The following is a 21,418-nucleotide window of genomic DNA, read 5'->3' on the forward strand; positions in this document are numbered from 1 at the left end:
TAGCATCTCCAACCCACAGCCTATGACAATGTGACAAACAGAACATGGCTGCCCTCGTATCACAGGAATAAATAATCAAATTCTAATGAAGCTGTTTGCAGCTAGATATACTGTGTAAACTTTAGATAACACAGACAAGATACTTGTTATAGTTTAGTTTTTTATCTCGGATCCGCTTTAAGTGAAGGATACTATTTTTAACATTGGTATCTGAGGCTCCGTTTTTGATCCGGCTCAAAAAACAAGTGTGAACCAACTCTTACATTCAGTGTTCCATAAACAAGCTGGAAGAAAAATACATTTATTCCAGCAGGACACCATTCAGCACCTGCATCAGGCATCTTGTGCGAGAATTATATAGAAACTGCCACTGATAAATTCATTCCAAAAGAAAACACAACTGAAAAATGTCTGGCTGACCTTTAGGCTTCAAAGGCTTTCTAGACGCACACCTGTAATGCTCAGCATACAACTTTGTACAATAGATAAGTGGCTGGCTACAAATTGCTTCTTATGTGACAGAGGAACCAGTCTATAAAGCAGTGAGCAATGCTGCTTCATAAAGTCACATATCATCACTAGTGACGGTCATGTCTAGGGGAACTCCTGGAGAAGCATGTGATCAGTTTGGTCGATTTGTATGGAAGTGATCAGAAAAATGATTGAAATGAGATCGGAGCGGAAATTATCTATCGAGCCATCTATCTGCCGAAAAAAAACAGGGCTGTGGAGTCAGAGTTGGAGTTGAGGAAATTTTGGGCACCTGGAGTCGGAGTTGGAGTCTGTGGTTTCATAAACTGAGAAGTCAGGAGATTTTTGTACCAACTCCACAGCCCTAGAAAAAACTCATTGTGAATTCCCAGCAGTAGTCTCTGTAGAATTCATATGTTTAGGATTTTTTTTTACTACATTTTTTTAATTTTATTAAATTTATTTATTGAACACTGAATATGCCACACTGGCTGGAATCCTCACTACAAGCACTCAGTATGAGCTCACTAGCTCCATCCATTATTATAACACTGTACACTGGCTGGAATCCTCAGTACAAGCACTCAGTATGAGCTCACTAGCTCCATCCATTATTATAACACTGTACACTGGCTGGAATCCTCAGTACAAGCACTCAGTATGAGCTCGCTAGCTCCATCCATTATTATAACACTGTACACTGGCTGGAATCCTCAGTACAAGCACTCAGTATGAGCTCGCTAGCTCCATCCATTATTATAACACTGTACACTGGCTGGAATCCTCAGTACAAGCACTCAGTATGAGCTCGCTAGCTCCATCCATTGGTATACCACTACACTGGATGGAATCCCCAGTACAAGCACTCAGTATGAGCTCGCTAGCTCCATCCATTATTATAACACTGTACACTGGCTGGAATCCTCAGTACAGGCACTCAGTATGAGCTCGCTAGCTCCATCCATTATTATAACACTGTACACTGGCTGGAATCCTCAGTACAAGCACTCAGTATGAGCTCGCTAGCTCCATCCATTATAACACTGTACACTGGATGGAATCCTCAGTACAAGCACTCAGTATGAGCTCACTAGCTCCATCCATTATTATAACACTGTACACTGGCTGGAATCCTCAGTACAGGCACTCAGTATGAACTCGCTAGCTCCATCCATTATTATAACACTGTACACTGGCTGGAATCCTCAGTATAAGCACTGGCTGGAATCCTCAGTACAAGCACTCAGTATGAGCTCACTAGCTCCATCCATTATTATAACACTGTACACTGGCTGGAATCCTCAGTACAGGCACTCAGTATGAGCTCGCTAGCTCCATCCACTATAACACTGTACACTGGCTGGAATCCTCAGTACAAGCACTCAGTATGAGCTCGCTAGCTCCATCCATTATTATAACACTGTACACTGGCTGGAATCCTCAGTATAAGCACTCACTATGAGCTCGCTAGCTCCATCCATTATTATAACACTGTACACTGGCTGGAATCCTCAGTATAAGCACTCAGTATGAGCTCGCTAGATCCATCCATTATAACACTGTACACTGGCTGGAATCCTCAGTACAAGCACTCAGTATGAGCTCGCTAGCTCCATCCATTATTATAACACTACACTGGCTGGAATCCTCAGTATAAGCACTAAGTATGAGCTCGCTAGCTCCATCCATTATTATAACACTGTACACTGGATGGAATCCTCAGTATAAGCACTCAGTATGAGCTCGCTAGCTCCATCCATTATTATAACACTGTACACTGGCTGGAATCCTCAGTACAAGCACTCAGTATGAGCTCGCTAGCTCCATCCATTATAACACTGTACACTGGATGGAATCCTCAGTACAAGCACTCAGTATGAGCTCGCTAGCTCCATCCATTATTATAACACTGTACACTGGCTGGAATCCTCAGTACAGGCACTCAGTATGAGCTCACTAGCTCCATCCATTATTATAACACTGTACACTGGCTGGAATCCTCAGTATAAGCACTCAGTATGAGCTCGCTAGCTCCATCCATTATTATAACACTGTACACTGGCTGGAATCCTCAGTACAAGCACTCAGTATGAGCTCGCTAGCTCCATCCATTATTATAACTCTGTACACTGGCTGGAATCCTCAGTATAAGCACTCAGTATGAGCTCGCTAGCTCCATCCATTAGTATAACACTGTACACTGGCTGGAATCCTCAGTACAAGCACTCAGTATGAGCTCGCTAGCTCCATCCATTATTATAACACTGTACACTAGCTGGAATCCTCAGTACAAGCACTCAGTATGAGCTCGCTAGCTCCATCCATTATTATAACACTGTACACTGGATGGAATCCTCAGTACAAGCACTCAGTATGAGCTCGCTAGCTCCATCCATTATTATAACACTGTACACTGGCTGGAATCCTCAGTACAAGCACTCAGTATGAGCTCGCTAGCTCCATCCATTATTATAACACTGTACACTAGCTGGAATCCTCAGTACAAGCACTCAGTATGAGCTCGCTAGCTCCATCCATTATTATAACACTGTACACTGGATGGAATCCTCAGTACAAGCACTCAGTATAAGCTCGCTAGCTCCATCCATTATTATAACACTGTACACTGCCTGGAATCCTCAGTACAAGCATTCAGTATGAGCTCGCTAGCTCCATCCATTATTATAACACTGTACACTGGCTGGAATCCTCAGTGCAAGCACTCAGTATGAGCTTGCTAGCTCCATCCATTATAACACTGTACACTGGCAGGAATCCTCAGTACAAGCACTCAGTATGAGCTCGCTAGCTCCATCCATTATTATAACACTGTACACTGGCTGGAATCCTCAGTACAAGCATTCAGTATGAACTCGCTAGCTCCATCCATTATTATAACACTGTACACTGGATGGAATCCTCAGTATAAGCACTCAGTATGAGCTCGCTAGCGCCATCCATTTTTATAACACTGTACACTGGCTGGAATCCTCAGTACAAGCACTCAGTATGAGCTCGCTAGCTCCATCCATTATTATAACACTGTACACTGGCTGGAATCCTCAGTACAAGCATTCAGTATGAGCTCGCTAGCTCCATCCATTATTATAACACTGTACACTGGCAGGAATCCTCAGTACAAGCACTCAGTATGAGCTCGCTAGCTCCATCCACTATAACACTGTACACTGGCTGGAATCCTCAGTACAAGCACTCAGTATGCGCTCGCTAGCTCTATCCATTATTATAACACTGTACACTGGCTGGAATCCTCAGTACAAGCACTCAGTATGAGCTCGCTAGCTCCATCCACTATAACACTGTACACTGGCTGGAATCCTCAGTACAAGCACTCAGTATGAGCTCGCTAGCTCCATCCATTATTATAACACTGTACACTGGCTGGAATCCTCAGTACAGGCACTCAGTATGAGCTCACTAGCTCCATCCATTATTATAACACTGTACACTGGCTGGAATCCTCAGTATAAGCACTCAGTATGAGCTCGCTAGCTCCATCCATTATTATAACACTGTACACTGGCTGGAATCCTCAGTATAAGCACTCAGTATGAGCTCGCTAGATCCATCCATTATAACACTGTACACTGGCTGGAATACTCAGTACAAGCACTCAGTATGAGCTCGCTAGCTCCATCCATTATTATAACACTACACTGGCTGGAATCCTCAGTATAAGCACTCAGTATGAGCTCGCTAGCTCCATCCACTATTATAACACTGTACACTGGATGGAATCCTCAGTATAAGCACTCAGTATGAGCTCGCTAGCTCCATCCATTATTATAACACTGTACACTGGCTGGAATCCTCAGTACAAGCACTCAGTATGAGCTCGCTAGCTCCATCCATTATAACACTGTACACTGGATGGAATCCTCAGTACAAGCACTCAGTATGAGCTCGCTAGCTCCATCCATTATTATAACACTGTACACTGGCTGGAATCCTCAGTACAGGCACTCAGTATGAGCTCACTAGCTCCATTCATTATTATAACACTGTACACTGGCTGGAATCCTCAGTATAAGCACTCAGTATGAGCTCGCTAGCTCCATCCATTATTATAACACTGTACACTGGCTGGAATCCTCAGTACAAGCACTCAGTATGAGCTCGCTAGCTCCATCCATTATTATAACACTGTACACTGGCTGGAATCCTCAGTATAAGCACTCAGTATGAGCTCGCTAGCTCCATCCATTATTATAACACTGTACACTGGCTGGAATCCTCAGTACAAGCACTCAGTATGAGCTCACTAGCTCCATCCATTATTATAACACTGTACACTGGCTGGAATCCTCAGTACAAGCACTCAGTATGAGCTCGCTAGCTCCATCCATTATTATAACACTGTACACTGGCTGGAATCCTCAGTACAAGCACTCAGTATGAGCTCGCTAGCTCCATCCATTATTATAACACTGTACACTGGCTGGAATACTCAGTACAAGCATTCAGTATGAGCTCACTAGCTCCATCCATTATTATAACACTGTACACTGGCTGGAATCCTCAGTACAAGCACTCAGTATGAGCTCGCTAGCTCCATCCATTATTATAACACTGTACAGTGGCTGGAATCCTCAGTACAAGCACTCAGTATGAGCTCGCTAGCTCCATCCACTATAACACTGTACACTGGCTGGAATCCTCAGTACAAGCACTCAGTATGAGCTCGCTAGCTCCATCCATTATTATAACACTGTACACTGGCTGGAATCCTCAGTACAAGCACTCAGTATGAGCTCGCTAGCTCCATCCATTATTATAACACTGTACACTGGCTGGAATACTCAGTACAAGCATTCAGTATGAGCTCACTAGCTCCATCCATTATTATAACACTGTACACTGGCTGGAATCCTCAGTACAGGCACTCAGTATGAGCTCGCTAGCTCCATCCATTATTATAACACTGTACACTGGCTGGAATCCTCAGTACAGGCACTCAGTATGAGCTCGCTAGCTCCATCCACTATAACACTGTACACTGGCTGGAATCCTCAGTACAAGCACTCAGTATGAGCTCGCTAGCTCCATCCATTATAACACTGTACACTGGCTGGAATCCTCAGTACAAGCACTCAGTATGAGCTCGCTAGCTCCATCCATTATAACACTGTACACTGGCTGGAATCCTCAGTACAAGCACTCAGTATGAGCTCGCTAGCTCCATCCATTATAACACTGTACACTGGCTGGAATCCTCAGTACAAGCACTCAGTATGAGCTCGCTAGCTCCATCCATTATAACACTGTACACTGGCTGGAATCCTCAGTACAAGCACTCAGTATGAGCTCGCTAGCTCCATCCATTATTATAACACTGTACACTGGCTGGAATCCTCAGTACAAGCACTTAGTATGAGCTCGCTAGCTCCATCCATTATTATAACACTGTACACTGGCTGGAATCCTCAGTACAAGCACTCAGTATGAGCTCGCTAGCTCCATCCATTAGTATAACACTGTACACTGGCTGGAATCCTCAGTACAAGCACTCAGTATGAGCTCGCTAGCTCCACCTATTATAACACTGTATGGAATCCTCAGTATAAGCAGTCAGTATGAGCTCGCTAGCTCCATCCATTATAACACTGTACACTGGCTGGATTCCTCAGTACAAGCACTCAGTATGAGCTCACTAGCTCCATCCATTATTATAGCACTGTACACTGGATGGAATCCTCAGTACAAGCACTCAGTATGAGCTCGCTAGCTCCATCCATTATTTTAACACTGTACACTGGCTGGAATCCTCAGTACAAGCACTCAGTATGAGCTCGCTAGCTCCATCCATTATTATAACACTGTACACTGGCTGGAATCTTCAGTACAAGCACTCAGTATGAGCTCGCTAGCTCCATCCATTATTATAACACTGTACACTGGCTGGAATCTTCAGTACAAGCATTCAGTATGAGCTCGCTAGCTCCATCCATTATAACACTGTACACTGGCTGGAATCCTCAGTATAAGCACTCAGTATGAGCTCACTAGCTCCATCCATTATTATAACACTGTACACTGGCTGGAATCCTCAGTATAAGCACTCAGTATGAGCTCGCTAGCTCCATCCATTATTATAACACTGTACACTGGCTGGATTCCTCAGTACAAGCACTCAGTATGAGCTCGCTAGCTCCATCCACTATAACACTGCTACAATCTATACAATGTGTACCGCGCTCCTGCAGAGAATGGTCATCCCACACAAAGTGAAAATGGCACCTTTCATTACAGAGAAATGACAACTGCCACTGCTGACCTTTTAGAAGTACTGACTTCCCAAGCAGAATATCAGAGTCACTGACCTGGAACAGGACAACAGATCAGGTGACATTTTCCTGATTGTGCACTTGTTCCAGGTGAGCAGCGATGGCAGCCTTCCTACTTCTAATGACAGGCTTACTTTAATGTCTAACTGCATTGACACAAAAGCAGTTACCAGACAGCCCACCAGTAATGTAGCTTCCTCTGTAATGCTCGCAGTAATAGCGGACCTTTCTCTCTGTATGAGACATAAGCAGTAATGGAGTAAGGTTAGACTTACTGACCACTGACGTTTATACCGATGGTCACACTTATTCAAAAAGGACAGCAGCTTCTTCCACAGACACCTGATAAAGGTGCTGCTGAGGTTTAACCTCTCCCAGATGCAGGAAATCTACATGCCGTTTGCAGACACTTATTTTTGAACGGGCGTAAACTTCAATCTCTCGTTGTAGCACATCCCCACGTCTATCACTACATCACTCTGCTGCTGTCTGACACACGGAGTTCCATACATATGATGGGGGAGCATCCTCCTGGCTCCTCCTTAACGGTGACACCACGCGTTATCACGGTGGCCGGCGTCACAGTCCAGTTTTCAAGTGCTCTAGGGCAACTTATTTTAACTCATTTTTTAATTTATTGTTATATTTCCTTGTTTCTAATTAGTATTGCTGTAATGTGTATTTATGGCCACTTATCACTAAGGGGCAGTGTGAGACAATCAGAGGACTTTCGGAGGACTGCTTTCAGTTTCTATATCCTCTGCTAGCACAGAGAAATTAAAGCATTCCAAGAAATTACAGCCCTATGAGTTCTGCCATCTCAAACCACATAATTCCTTGGAAGCTGCTAATAGGTTAAGGAACCTTATAGATAATACTGAACAGTCTGCCCATGCACGTAAAACATTTCACCAACCCAGAAAGCATACAGAATAACGCCATGAATGGATTCACTCACCTCCATGCTGCTCTTGGCTGGACAAGCGGTTCTTTTAGGGACAAGAGTTTTTCTGCGGAGTTGATATGGACTATTCTGTGCATTAGGACCTGATTCTTCTGCAACCATGTCTGCAGGCTCTTCATCTGCGCAGAGAGGAAAAGAGGTGAGCTATTGCACTACTTTACTTTCTCTATTAAGACAGTTCACATTATAAGCACTATACAGTCAGAAGTCAAAGTCTCTGTGTTGAGTGTCACGAGTAGAGATCGCCCATGACAGGCTAATGAGTCCGGCTTACATGGAAACTCGCTGCAAGCTATAGAAAGTTCTGAGTATGAACCAATCAAAATAGACAGAAAGTGCAGCTTATTGGCACAATTCCAAGCTGCGTACAACTTGCATTCAGTTTGTATGCAATCCAGAATCATTAGCACTGTCTAGAAAGCCGATGGTCAGGACACTAAAGCTCCATAAAAACAGCAGACACAATGGTCCTATGTGGAGGCATCTCATGCTGAGAATACATGATGCAATTTCTCGCCTGATTGACTGGAATTATGCAAATATTCCCGACATGTCCGATCCTTTTCCGATCGAGAAAGGAATCGATTTTGTGAAGTTAACTGAAAATCAATTCCTTTATCGATCGGGAGCAGTTAGGATGAGTACACATGGTACGAGAGATTGCATAATGTGTTCCCAGCATTAAAGGGAACATGAGGTGAGAGTGATATGGAGGCTGCCATCTTTATTTCCTTGTAAACAGTGCCAGTTGTCTGGCTGTCCTGTTGATCTACTGGCATAAGTAGTGTCTTGAGTAAAAACCCTGGAACAAGCATGCAGCTAATCCAGTAAAACTGGAGTGAGTATCTGATCTGCTGCATGCTTGCTCAGGGTCTATGGCTATATGTACGCAGGATCAGGACAGCCAGGCAACTGGCATTGCTTGAAAGGAGATAAATATGGCAGCCTTCATATCCCGTCACCTTGGGTTCCCTTTAACATTGCCTTGGACTAATTTCACGGTGTACAATGTCATCATCGTAAACGTAACAGGAAGCTCAACAAACATTTTGTTATTTCTTAAAACAAATACTAACATTGCCCAGAGCAACCAATCAAAATCCTCATTTCTTTTACCAGCTGTAATCTGAATGGCTGCTTTGGGCAGCTGCTCCACAATTGCTCCGGTTTTCTATGCACCTGTCTGTGAATCTGCCCTCCTGCGTGGCAAATCTAATGCGGATGTTATGGGAGGGGCTGGGCTTGACACCTGGAGAGGCTGGGGTTAACACACCTGGAGGGGAGGGGCTGGGGTTAACACACCTGGAGGGGAGGGGCTGGGGTTGACACATCTGGAGGTTTCTGATGATAAGGTTTTTGTATAATAGTTGCTTTATCCACATATTATAAATGCTACACATGAGAGTTCAGCTGCGCGCTCTCACAATAAATACACCTTCAGCCACAGCCATCACATCACCGCATATAAACACGGCACATTTACACACTCATACTGCAAGTGCTAATTTGTTAGGAATTATATGACCACAAAACAGGCAACAACAGACGGCAGTCCCCAAATATGGAAATTCCTTTTTCACTGTAAGATGATCAGGTGTTGGTAGCTGCATGGAGAGCAGCACCTGTACACAGATTCATACACACAACTGCGGGAAAGAGGAAACCGCACACTCCTCTTCCCTCTGACCAACCTGGAGCACAGAGGAACCTATAACATCAGGACTACAGGGGTGATAATACAGAAGCCAAGCACTGTTTGCAGCTGCTGAAGTTTGTCATTGTCTTTCACAATGTACACGGGGGGGGGGGGGGGGGGGGGGGGGGGGGGTCTCCCATTTAAATGAAAAAACATGCAGAACATAGCGGGACATAAAATGCCTCAATTGCAAAGGATCCTGATGTGTAAAAAACAGACCAAAAAAAACTTTAAAAGTCATTTAAATCTTTAATTTAGTAATGTGCCATCCCTGGTGACACCTTATGGCACTAGCAGGTCGACGCATTTACTTTAGTTCAGGTATGACGGAAATGTGACCGTTCTAAAAGTAGATAAGGGTTTCAAATGAGTCAGCGACCGGACAGAGGGCCATAGGACAAGACAGCTGGATACCAAGTGCCTAAATCACAAAGGACTAAAGGCAACATTGAGCACCAAAGCAATATTACTACCATCTCTACCGCAACCAGAGCTTTTTATTACTACTTCAGCATCCTTAAAGAGGAACTGTAAGCAGAATAACATATTCCCTAAAAAGTAGTATATGAGAGTGACCGAGGTGTATAGATAAGAACATGCGACTAATAAATCTCCTAAACCCTGTCAACAAGGTGCTGTAAAAATGCCATAGACAGTGTGGGAGGATCCCTGTTTACTTCTGGCAGGATTAGCAAGTTTTTTTTCCTTCACTCTAGCAGTTGAAAACACGCCCACAGTGAAGGTTGTTACACCCTCCTCCACCAACCTTTTTTTTATATTTCTAACTGACATTTGCAGAAGGCCAGGAAGTGTAATATGCACATGTGTGAAGAGAAGCAGACAGGGAATCAGCTGTAGATGCTAAGTAGTGTACTGTAATGTTTTAGCTGAATAGAGTAGGAAACATAGGAAACTATGAAAAGTGTAGTGTATGTGCAATTTACATAAATAGCTATTTGGATATTGTTTATAGGAGCCTAAAAGATGAGAGCGTGCTGTCTGTATAAGCAAGGTGATGATGGGTGGGTGTAAAACTATTTTAAGTAAGTAATGGTCGCAGGGTAAATAAATTCATGTTTTATTATGATGAACTGGAATAGAGGAGTATGCAGATTGTGTTTATTTCTGTTTGTGTGTATCAAATGTCAGCCTAAATGACAGTGCATGAAATAGTTGCTGCCTATTTCATGTCGCCCCTCTGAATAAAGGCAAACACTTTAGATTGTAGATGCATGTATGGTACATGAGTGAAAGGCAAAAGGTAGCCATACATCTAGTGATGATGGGCAGATTGACCAAGAGACAAATCTCTCTCTGATCGAATCTGATTAGCGAGAGATTAGTTGGCTTTCAATACACTGCAGGCCGATTCCCAAACAATTTCATGCTGAAATTACTGAAATGAAATGACAATTCAGTTCAGAGCTGTGTTACAGTGTGAAGCTGGACAGTAATGCTAAGTACACATCATACAATTTTCCGTTAGATTTACCTGCCAGATCGATTATTTCCAACATGTCCGATCTGAATTATGATTGATTTTTCGATCGATTGTTAGATTTACCTTCCAGATCAATTTTCAGATCATTTTTAATCTTTTTTTATTCATTTTTTCCATCAATTTTCGTTCAGTTCTATGAATATCGATTACAAAACTATCAAAAAAAATGATAAAAAACGATCAGAACATCTATCTATGGAATGTAAATCTTACAGAAAATTGTATGGTGTGTACCTAGCATAACTGTCTCCATTTCCCCTGCCTCACTCGAAATAATTGTGAATATATATATTTTCGCTTCTCTCCATATAAGATGTGCTAGCCTCAGCCCTGTTTCTAGGGGTGTGCAGGCCGTGCGGCTGCCCTGAGGGGAGAGGGGGGGGGGGACTCCGTGATCGAAGGGGGAGCCGTGGCTGCGGGGAGGGTGAGGTCAGGGCTCTGTGCTCCCTCCTTCACTGCTGAGTTAGAATAGGGAAAAGTTGTATTGAGCAACTCACCTCCCTGCCGTTCCAATCGCCGATCAATTTCTGCTGGTCTCTGCATAGCCGCTGACACACGCTTTACTTGTGCCAGAGAGACAGAGAGAGTCACTGGGCATGTGGAAAACTGGCCGAACTGTCTGGCCGAAGTTACGAAACCAGATATCGGCGGTGTGGGAGTGATCCATGAGGATGGGGCTGGAGGAAGCCCCAGGTATGTATAAATCTATTATTTTAAATCGTCTGAGTCTCTCTAAAGAAAACCTGTAACAAAGAAAACCTCCCCTGGGGGTACTCACCTCGGGTGGGGGAAGCATCCGGATCCTATTGAGGCTTCCCCCGTCCTCCTCGGTCCCACAGCAGCGGCGAAAATCCTCCCAGAATGGCAGCGATATAAATATTTACCTCCCCGGCTCCAGTGCAGGCGCAGTATCGGCTCTCCGCACAGAGATAGGTGAAAATAGCCAATCTCCGTCGGGCCGTTCTACTGCGTAGGCGCAAGTCTCCTGCACCTGCGCAGTAGAGCGGACCCGCCAGAGCCAGGAAAGGTAAATAAGTCAGCACTTATTAGTGCTTGACAGGCTTGTTGAGGGAGGACACTGGGAGTCTTCGGGGGAGCCAGCGCTGGACTGCCTTCAGCTACAGGCGTGGGGGAAGCCTCATTGGGACCCTGAGGCTTCCCCCTCCCGAGGTGAGTACCCCCCAGGGGAACTTTTTTTTGTTACAGGCTCTCTTTAAGGACACATCTGAGGTTGCCAAAAAATGAGATCTACTTACCCGGGTCTTCCAGCCCTAGCAGCTGACATGTCACTCGCCGCAGCTCTTGTGGCTCCCGGTCCCCTCCGGTGCAGATGCTGACCTTGCCAGATCGGGATCTTCTGCGTCTGCAGAAGTGCCGCTGTCAATCACTCGCACGTAGTCAGGAGCGTTGTGCGCAGTACACTCCCCACTACGTGTGAGTGATTGACAGCGGCGCTCGCTCAGGCGCAGTAGATGCCGACCTTGCGCCTGCACCGGAGGGGAACGGAAGCCACCGGAGCAGCAGCGAGGGACAGGTCAGCTGCCTGGGGCTGGAGGAAGACCCGGGTAAGTAGATCTCAATTTTTTTGGAGACCTCGGATGTGTCATTTAACCTCCTTAGCGGTATGCCCGACACTGTGTCGGACATACCGTTATCTGTCCTCCTGAGTGCTCCCGCTGAATAAATGTGCTGTAATACCTGCAAAACCTTCTGCCAGCACTAGGCTAGCTAGTAAATGTGTCCTGCACCCTCCGCAACCCCCCCCCCCCCCCCCGTTTATACATTACCCTGCCTGGATCCAGCGATCGCGCAGCTTACCTGCACAGCTTTGGTCTCTCTATGGGGAGGATCGGGTTTGCGCATGACATCAGCGACGTCATGTGCGATCCTCCCCATAGTGAAGACCGGAGCTGGCCGGGGAGGCTGCGCCCATCGCTGGATCCAGGCGGCGTAATGTATAAACAGGGGAGCGGTGGGGATCGGAGGGTGCAGGACTCATTTACCAGCTGGCCTAGTGCTGGCAGAAGGTTTTGCAGCACATTTATTCAGCGGGGGGCACAAAGTTGCATTACCTCCTGAGTGGCGTAACGCTCAGGAGGTTAAGTTAAATTTTAAAAATGATTTTAACTTACTTCTTGCAGCCCCCTGGAGTCATCCAGTGCCCATGACGTCAGTCCAAGTCCCTCCGGCAAGCAGCGGCAACCCCACAATGCTAGCCTGCCATGCGCCTCATCACGCTCCAGTGGCTGGGAGTGTTCTGCGCATGTGCAGTATGCGAAAATCGCTATTTCACATGCGCAAATTGCTCCCTTCCTTAGGAGCGCAATCAGGGTGCGCATGCGCAGTAGACGCTGACTGGCGGCGACCAGCCAGCTTTGCACGGGTCACCGCTGCTTACTGGAGAGAGTTGAACCAACATCGTAGGCACAGGAGTACTCCAGGGAGCCCCAGGGAAGTTAAAATCATTTTTTTTAAAATCAATTTAAGCCTCCCTTTAACTATATTTTAGGGAACTGCAAGTCTCAGCATGCTCTGAGAGGACTTGCTGGCCCGTGTTTTCAAAGGCTTAGGGCTCGTTTCCATTTAGCAATGCAGCAGCCATGCGTCAGCGCAGCTCTGCGTTGCCTGTGACTGTCACTGGGGCAGCGCTTGCGATCCCATTCATTATAATGGGACCGCAGCCGCAATCGCCCCAAAATGCAGGCACTAATTCAGTGATAAATCGCAATGCATGTATGGAAACATCAGAGAGTGCAGTCTATGCACTGTCTGCTGCGATTGCGTTTCCATAAGTGCGTCTGAAAGTGCGCATGTGGAAAGGAGCCCTTAGTGTTTGCCTTTCAAGAGTTAAGGGCTTGTTCACACTTTGAGCATTTGCAGATTTTTTTAAAGTGCTGGCGATATCGGAAATCGCTCTGAAAGCACTTGTGCAATGACTTGGGATGGGAGTGTTCATATATGAGCGTTCCGCTTTCTATTGAATCGCAAGTGCGCTACCTGTACCATTTTTGGAGCGGTTTGTGCTCAATAGAAAATATAGGGAAATTGCAAAGTGCTTGAAAATGCACTTTGAATTGCGATTTCCCGAGTGGTTTAATGAATGAATACTTTGTATTTATTTATTTCTGGGTACAAGAGTTCACGAAGTGCCAAAATTAATCGCAGAGTAAAAGCGCTTAGAAAAACACTTTTCTAAGCGCAAAGCTTCAAAGAGTTCACTTCCTGACTTGCGTCAGGGAGTGAATTAAAAAACGCTCTGGAATAGCGCTTAGAAAAGTGCTTTTCACAAAAACGCAACCCCCACCCAAGCCTCAAGAATAAAAAAAAAATGTGTAAAGAAAAGCCCAACGCAAACGCTAACACGAGTGGAACGCAATGTGCACAAGGCCTTAGAGAGAAGTAAAGGAGGAGGACAAACGTCAAGAGGTGAGCTGACTTGATATTTACACAGATCCCAGGTTACAGCTGGTCAGAGGGATACCTCTGCAGACCAGGATTCCTGCCTGTGTGCTGTGTCAGGTATTACACAAGCAGCTCTCTCTGCAGCCAGGGTTACCCCCTCTCTCTCTCTGTCAGTTGCCATCATGTGATTCCCCTGCATCTTTCCATAGTGGGTGTGATGCCTCTCTCATGCTGCCAGCCTGCAGAAGTATGTAGATTCCCAATCACTGCACCATCTTCTCTCTTAACAGGCAGCCTCCAAATGTCCAGCTGTGAAGTTTCTTATGGGGGGAGGGAGAGAAGCTCAGGATCAGATGCATACCTTACTCCAATCTAGCCGAAGCTGTACAGCGTCTGGCTGTCCTCTGCTCAGCACTGGCTAGTGGCTACACATGAATCACAGCTTCGGGCTGCACCACCTGAAATGGAGGGGGTGGGGAACATTTGCCCATAGAATACTCTGCTCTGTTGCAGAACCCCACACCCCCCTTCAGCATTAAATTCCAACTAGGTATCATTCAGGACCAGGGGAAGATATAAGAAAAAAAATAAAGGGCTAAATAATTTACTTATTTTGGCAGATGTCTTGCTGCCCCCCATCATGCAGTCCATGTGCCTTGCTAAGATGCCCTGGCTCTGCATAATAAATTAATCAGCTGATGCTCACAGACAGCAGGAGCAGCATCGCTGATAACAGGCAGCGTGTGCAGTCTATTGACACGAGATCTCCACTCTGCAGGGAGGAGGAGAGGATGCAGTAATCCTCAGCTCAGATAGAGCCTCTAGTGACGTTTTTCACACGTCACTACCCATGAGGCAATGGGGCTAGGGCTAATTAATATACTTCCGCGGAGGAAAGTCTCCTGGTGGGCGTGGCTAAAGGCTTAAAGGGGTAAAAACAAAATAAATATAGGTCAAATCCTAATAAAAGCCAGGTTTTTCCCTATAATGTGGATGTGATCTATACACAGGCGGTGAGCAGGTGAGGAGCTTACAGTACCTCTTTAATATCTTATCTGTGCACAGCAAGCAATTAGGGACAAGCTGCGAAAGAAAGAAATAGAAATCAGAAGAGGAAAAAGCCACTGTCATCAATTAGTATACAGCTTGAAACTGGACTAACTAAATACAGGTTCTGCCAATTTGGACTTGCATTCCTCATGGTATCCTTACCAAGCTGCATACATAGTGCATCAAACTGCAGGCGCTCTATGCACCAGCATCCGGCACATTCACACATGAGAAATAGGCGCTTTTAGTTTGGCCTGAATGGTGCATGCAAACCATGCCTCAGCCCCTGGAGCTCTGGGCCATCAAACTCAAAGCATCCCTTAGCATTTCCAGTTGGTGGGCGGTCAGTAAGGGGGCAAAATGTTTTCCAACTACTTTATTCGCCACGTGTGAACTGAACCTCAAACAGAATAAAAAAAATCCTTGTAAATTTTCTTTTAACTTGTAAACTGTTAACCATTTCTTCTTTAGATTTCATTACAGTATATACTGTATATACTCGCATATAAGCCTAATTTTTCAGCACAAAAAATTTGCTGAAAAGTTACCCCCTCGGCTTATATGCGAGTCAGTGGAGCAGACCGGATGGTGGAGCAGGTTGTGTTACTGGCAGAGGAGTGTAAGGCTTGTGCACTAGTGATCCTGCTCTTGCCAGCTGGCTCCCTGCTGTTTCTGTGCTCCCCATCCCCTGCAACATGGTGTGCAGAGTGCGCTGCTCAAGACTACCTGTGTCCCCCGGCTTGTGGAGCTGAGCATGCCAGCAACGTGTTAGCGGTGCACTGAACAGGGACACAGCATTATCATTCTTGGGACACATCTGGCTATGGGGAGAGGGGCTGACTTGCACTGGGGGCACATCAAGCTACTGTGGAGGGGGCTATACTGGGTAGGGGACTTGTATGCGAGTCAATCACTTTTTCCTGGTTTATGAGGGAAATGTGGGTACCTCGGCTTATACGCGGGTCAGCTTATACGCGAGTATATACGGTATTTAGTCCGACACCAAATTTTTAACAGTGCTCTCCCCAGGCCCTTTTAGCTGGGTGCTCCGCCCGGCTAATTCTGGTGAGCACCCGGCTCTCATCGGCTCCCCTCCTCATCCCCCATTGCTGTAAGCAGAGTTGAGCCAGTCCTGTATAAATCCCTCCCACCCCAAACTGGCTACTTTTTCATGCCACCCAACTGGAAAAAATTCCTGTGGAGAACACTGAATTAGGATAATCATAGAAGCTTTCCATGTCCTAAACTAAAGGAACTCTATAGCCCACAAAGATGAAGAACGTAGTCCATATTATTCAGAATCTAACTAGCTAAGCATCAATTTGCACAGGTAACATCACTTTAAACTGGCACCCATACATCGTCTTCCATGGAAAGCATTTGTCTCCCAATCTACAAAGCTGGTCCCCAACAGAGTTATAAATGACAGGAATTACTGTCTATTGGACAAGTGTACAGGAAGTTGAGGTTTTCTCTTTGCCACGCCAGTGACTATCAGTTTCAGCGTACAGCAGACCTCCGGCGGATAAAATCACTCCCAGCAAATGGCTGGTCATGCTCATCATGTTCACGCTGCTCCCCGGAGTGACGTCACGCACGCACCGTTCCACCTCCCCGCATAGCAACACAGCGCGTTCTCCACTCCATAGCTGACATGTCTGTGTAGCCCGGCCCAGCGATGTCACCCAAGGGGGCCGGATCCTAATCCCCAACAGGCCACGCCCATCAAAAGGTGTGTACACCCCATAACAGGCACGTCTGAAAAGACCCAAGATGCAAAAGCAATAAATGCATGTTTCTTATGTTCAACCACTTTAAATGTCAAACACAATAACGTTCTGTGAATGCCTCAAATACATCAAATAAAAAAATCAAATCTCCATAACCAAAGGCATACGCTGCTCAACCTCAAAAGATAAAAGTAAGAAATGTCAGGACTAGTGCTGCCTCGTACAGCATTGCTCCACATGTCTGACATGACAATTTCCTCTCAGTAGCAGTCTCCTCCTCACTGGATAATATATATTGTGGGTACTGTCCTTTAAAACTTAAAGGCAAAAAAGTACAGTCCATGTAGCGGGTGTTCCACACTGGAACTGGAGACAGCCGGAGAATAGTGGCCAGACCCCACAATGCGAGATAAGGTAGAGATCTGACCAGCATTCTTCTACAGTCAGTCAGTGTTCCCATCCACTACTGCTAGCCAACATGTGCGCACGTCACCATATGGTAACCTTCAGCAAGCTCTGCCCTCTGAGACGCAGCAGTCAGATCTCAGACAGGAGAGACAGGCCCGGCAGAGGAGAGCCTTGTACAACACTGCAGAAAACGGGTCACATATGCAGAGCAAAGCTATACCAGTGTGTGATAACAATGGCTTGCATTCAGCTGCAGCTCGGAACTGGAGCAATTAAAGAAAAAAAGTAATCAGCAGAAGGATTTGGACTATCCCACCTTGCACTGCTGTCCATCATAAATAAACATAGGGGTTAGCGAAAGCCTTCTTTATAGAAGCCAGTTAATCCTTACTAATAATAATAATTCCAATATTTGTAAAGCACACTTTTCTGCTGTCGGATTCAAAGTGCTTGCAAAGCAGCCACTAGAGCGCACTCGGTAAGCAGTAGCAGTGTTAGGGTGTCTCGCCCAAGGTCTCCTTACTGAATAGGAAGAGCCAACTATGTAGGCGGGCTGTGAGCCTGGCCTCTTAGAACAGTTCAGTTCTACACAGGCGGGCTGTGAGCCCGGCCCCTGGGAATTGTGCAGCCCACCCTATGCAGGTGGGCTGTGAGCCTGGCCCCTGGGAATTGTGCAGCCCCTATGCAGGCGGGGTTGTGAGCCTGGCCCCTGGGAATTGTGCAGCCCCTATGCAGGCGGGCCTTGAGCCTGGCCCCTGGGATTTGTGCAGCCCCTATGCAGGCGGGCCTTGAGCCTGGCCCCTGGGATTTGTGCAGCCCCTATGCAGGCGGGCCTTGAGCCTGGCCCCTGGGATTTGTGCAGCCCCTATGCAGGCAGGCCTTGAGCCTGGCCCCTGGGATTTGTGCAGCCCCTATGCAGGCGGGCCTTGAGCCTGGCCCCTGGGATTTGTGCAGCCCCTATGCAGGCGGGCCTTGAGCTTGGCCCCTGGGATTTGTGCAGCCCCTAAGCAGGCAGGCCTTGAGCCTGGCCCCTGGGATTTGTGCAGCCCCTATGCAGGCGGGCCTTGAGCCTGGCCCCTGGGATTTGTGCAGCCCCTATGCAGGCGGGCCTTGAGCCTGGCCCCTGGGAATTGTGCAGCCCCTATGCAGGCGGGGTTGTGAGCTTGGCCCCTGGGATTTGTGCAGCCCCTATGCAGGCGGGCCTTGAGCCTGGCCCCTGGGATTTGTGCAGCCCCTATGCAGGCGGCTGTGAGCCTGGCCCCTGGGATTTGTGCAGCCCCTATGCAGGCGGGCCTTGAGCCTGGCCCCTGGGATTTGTGCAGCCCCTATGCAGGCGGGCCTTGAGCCTGGCCCCTGGGATTTGTGCAGCCCCTATGCAGGCGGGGTTGTGAGCCTGGCCCCTGGGAATTGTGCAGCCCACCCTATGCAGGCGGGCCTTGAGCCTGACCCCTGGGAATTGTGCAGCCCCTATGCAGGCGGGCCTTGAGCCTGGCCCCTGGGATTTGTGCAGCCCCTATGCAGGCGGGCCTTGAGCCTGGCCCCTGGGAATTGTGCAGCCCCTATGCAGGCGGGCCTTGAGCCTGGCCCCTGGGAATTGTGCAGCCCCTATGCAGGCGGGCCTTGAGCCTGGCCCCTGGGATTTGTGCAGCCCCTATGCAGGCGGGCCTTGAGCCTGGCCCCTGGGATTTGTGCAGCCCCTATGCAGGCGGGCCTTGAGCCTGGCCCCTGGGATTTGTGCAGCCCCTATGCAGGCGGGCCTTGAGCCTGGCCCCTGGGATTTGTGCAGCCCCTATGCAGGCGGGGTGTGAGCCTGGCCCCTGGGATTTGTGCAGCCCCTATGCAGGCGGGCCTTGAGCCTGGCCCCTGGGAGCTCTTCAGCCCCGTAAAGCCGCACACACGGAGAACAAACAGGCTTCCCTTCTCAGCCACTAACACTCCCACAAAACTGCAAAACTGAAAATAAAGTAAACACCCCTGAAACGTGCTGAAAGCCGAGGCTGAGCCACACCCAGCCACATTATGACAGCGTTTCTGGCAGAGTGTGATGTGTAGATCGCACGACAAAGGTGGAAATGACAAATGCCCGGCGTGCCATTCCCATGCCAAGGAATCTTCCAGCTACACAAAGGCCTTCAATCTGCCGTCACCTCAGATACTCCCAACTGCAGCAATTCCTGACGGCTCTGACACAACCGGCTGCTGCTGTTTATTCTGAAGGCGCTGCTGATGAGTGTAATAAATAAGCTGGGCTAGGAGGCTGCTCAGGGTGCTGATGAGGCTGACACTGAGTAAGAATCAGAAGGAGAGAAGACAAAGCACCGCACTGAAGTAACCGATACAAAGCAGCTCTGCTGCAGAGAGATTCCATCACTCCCTGCAGCATGACACAAGCTTGCTGCCATGCCAGGTTATTAACCTCCCGCCCACCAGTGAGCACAACGGCTACAAACGACAACATTCATTACAAACGCGCATCTGTTATCCCCACACTGCACAGCTGTGTATTCATATCCTGTTAGCATGATCCACACAATCTGGCCGAGGTCGGATGGCAGGAGTGGACAAAGGGAATCAGACTAGCACAGTATGGAGATGCAGCTCTGAGGTAACCATTGTCCAATAACAGCTCTCATCAGCCTGAGGGTGAAGGGATTGCCTCCCAGGCTCTTCACACTGACCAGCTGCTAATCACGGATACTGGCTGGCAGAGCAGCCCTGAAAAGGAACCTGCAGTGACAGGAATACAGAGGCTGCCATCTTCATTCCCTTATAAACAATGCTGGTTGCCTCACTGCCATGCTGATGAGTCACGCCTGCAGCTAGCATGCAGCCAGCGGGGCCACGCCTGCAGCCAGCATGCAGCCAGCGGGGTCACGCCTGCAGCCAGCATGCAGCCAGCATGCAGCCAGCGGGGTCACGCCTGCAGCAAGCATGCAGCCAGCGGGGTCACGCCTGCAGCAAGCATGCAGCCAGCGGGGTCACGCCTGCAGCAAGCATGCAGCCAGCGGGGTCACGCCCGCAGCAAGCATGCAGCCAGCGGGGTAACGCCCGCAGCAAGCATGCAGCCAGCGGGGTAACACCTGCAGCAAGCATGCAGCCAGCGGGGCCACGCCTGCAGCAAGCATGCAGCCAGCGGGGCCACGCCTGCAGCAAGCATGCAGCCAGCGGGGACACACCTGCAGCAAGCATGCAGCCAGCGGGGTCACGCCTGCAGCAAGCATGCAGCCAGCGGGGTACCGCCCGCAGCAAGCATGCAGCCAGCGGGGTAACACCCGCAGCAAGCATGCAGCCAGCGGGGTAACACCTGCAGCAAGCATGCAGCCAGCGGGGCCACGCCTGCAGCAAGCATGCAGCCAGCGGGGCCACGCCTGCAGCAAGCATGCAGCCAGCGGGGACACACCTGCAGCAAGCATGCAGCCAGCGGGGACACACCTGCAGCAAGCATGCAGCCAGCGGGGTCACGCCTGCAGCAAGCATGCAGCCAGCGGGGTACCGCCCGCAGCAAGCATGCAGCCAGCGGGGTAACACCCGCAGCAAGCATGCAGCCAGCGGGGTAACACCCGCAGCAAGCATGCAGCCAGCGGGGCCACACCCGCAGCAAGCATGCAGCCAGCGGGGCCACGCCCGCAGCAAGCATGCAGCCAGCGGGGCCACGCCTGCAGCAAGCATGTAGCCAGCGGGGCCACGCCTGCAGCAAGCATGCAGCCAGCGGGGCCACGCCTGCAGCAAGTATGCAGCCAGCGGGGCCACGCCTGCAGCAAGTATGCAGCCAGCAGGGTCACGCCTGCAGCAAGTATGCAGCCAGCGGGGCCACGCCTGCAGCAAGTATGCAGCCAGCGGGGCCACGCCTGCAGCAAGCATGCAGCCAGCGGGGCCACGCCTGCAGCAAGT

General features: G+C 48.3%; 1 protein-coding gene across 2 annotated transcripts in view; it reads right to left on the minus strand.

Annotated features, from left to right (window-relative positions):
• Positions 1 to 21,418, minus strand: part of FBXO11 (F-box protein 11) — a 166,622-nt gene that overhangs the window by 80,090 nt on the left and 65,114 nt on the right. For both annotated transcript variants that reach the window (XM_068233055.1, XM_068233054.1), the window contains exon 2: positions 7,735 to 7,859. In XM_068233055.1, the coding sequence (XP_068089156.1) occupies positions 7,735 to 7,859 (125 nt within the window). The remainder of the gene's footprint in view (positions 1 to 7,734; positions 7,860 to 21,418) is intronic.

The sequence above is a fragment of the Hyperolius riggenbachi genome, chromosome 4 (assembly GCF_040937935.1).
Source record: "Hyperolius riggenbachi isolate aHypRig1 chromosome 4, aHypRig1.pri, whole genome shotgun sequence".
NCBI lineage: Eukaryota > Metazoa > Chordata > Amphibia > Anura > Hyperoliidae > Hyperolius > Hyperolius riggenbachi.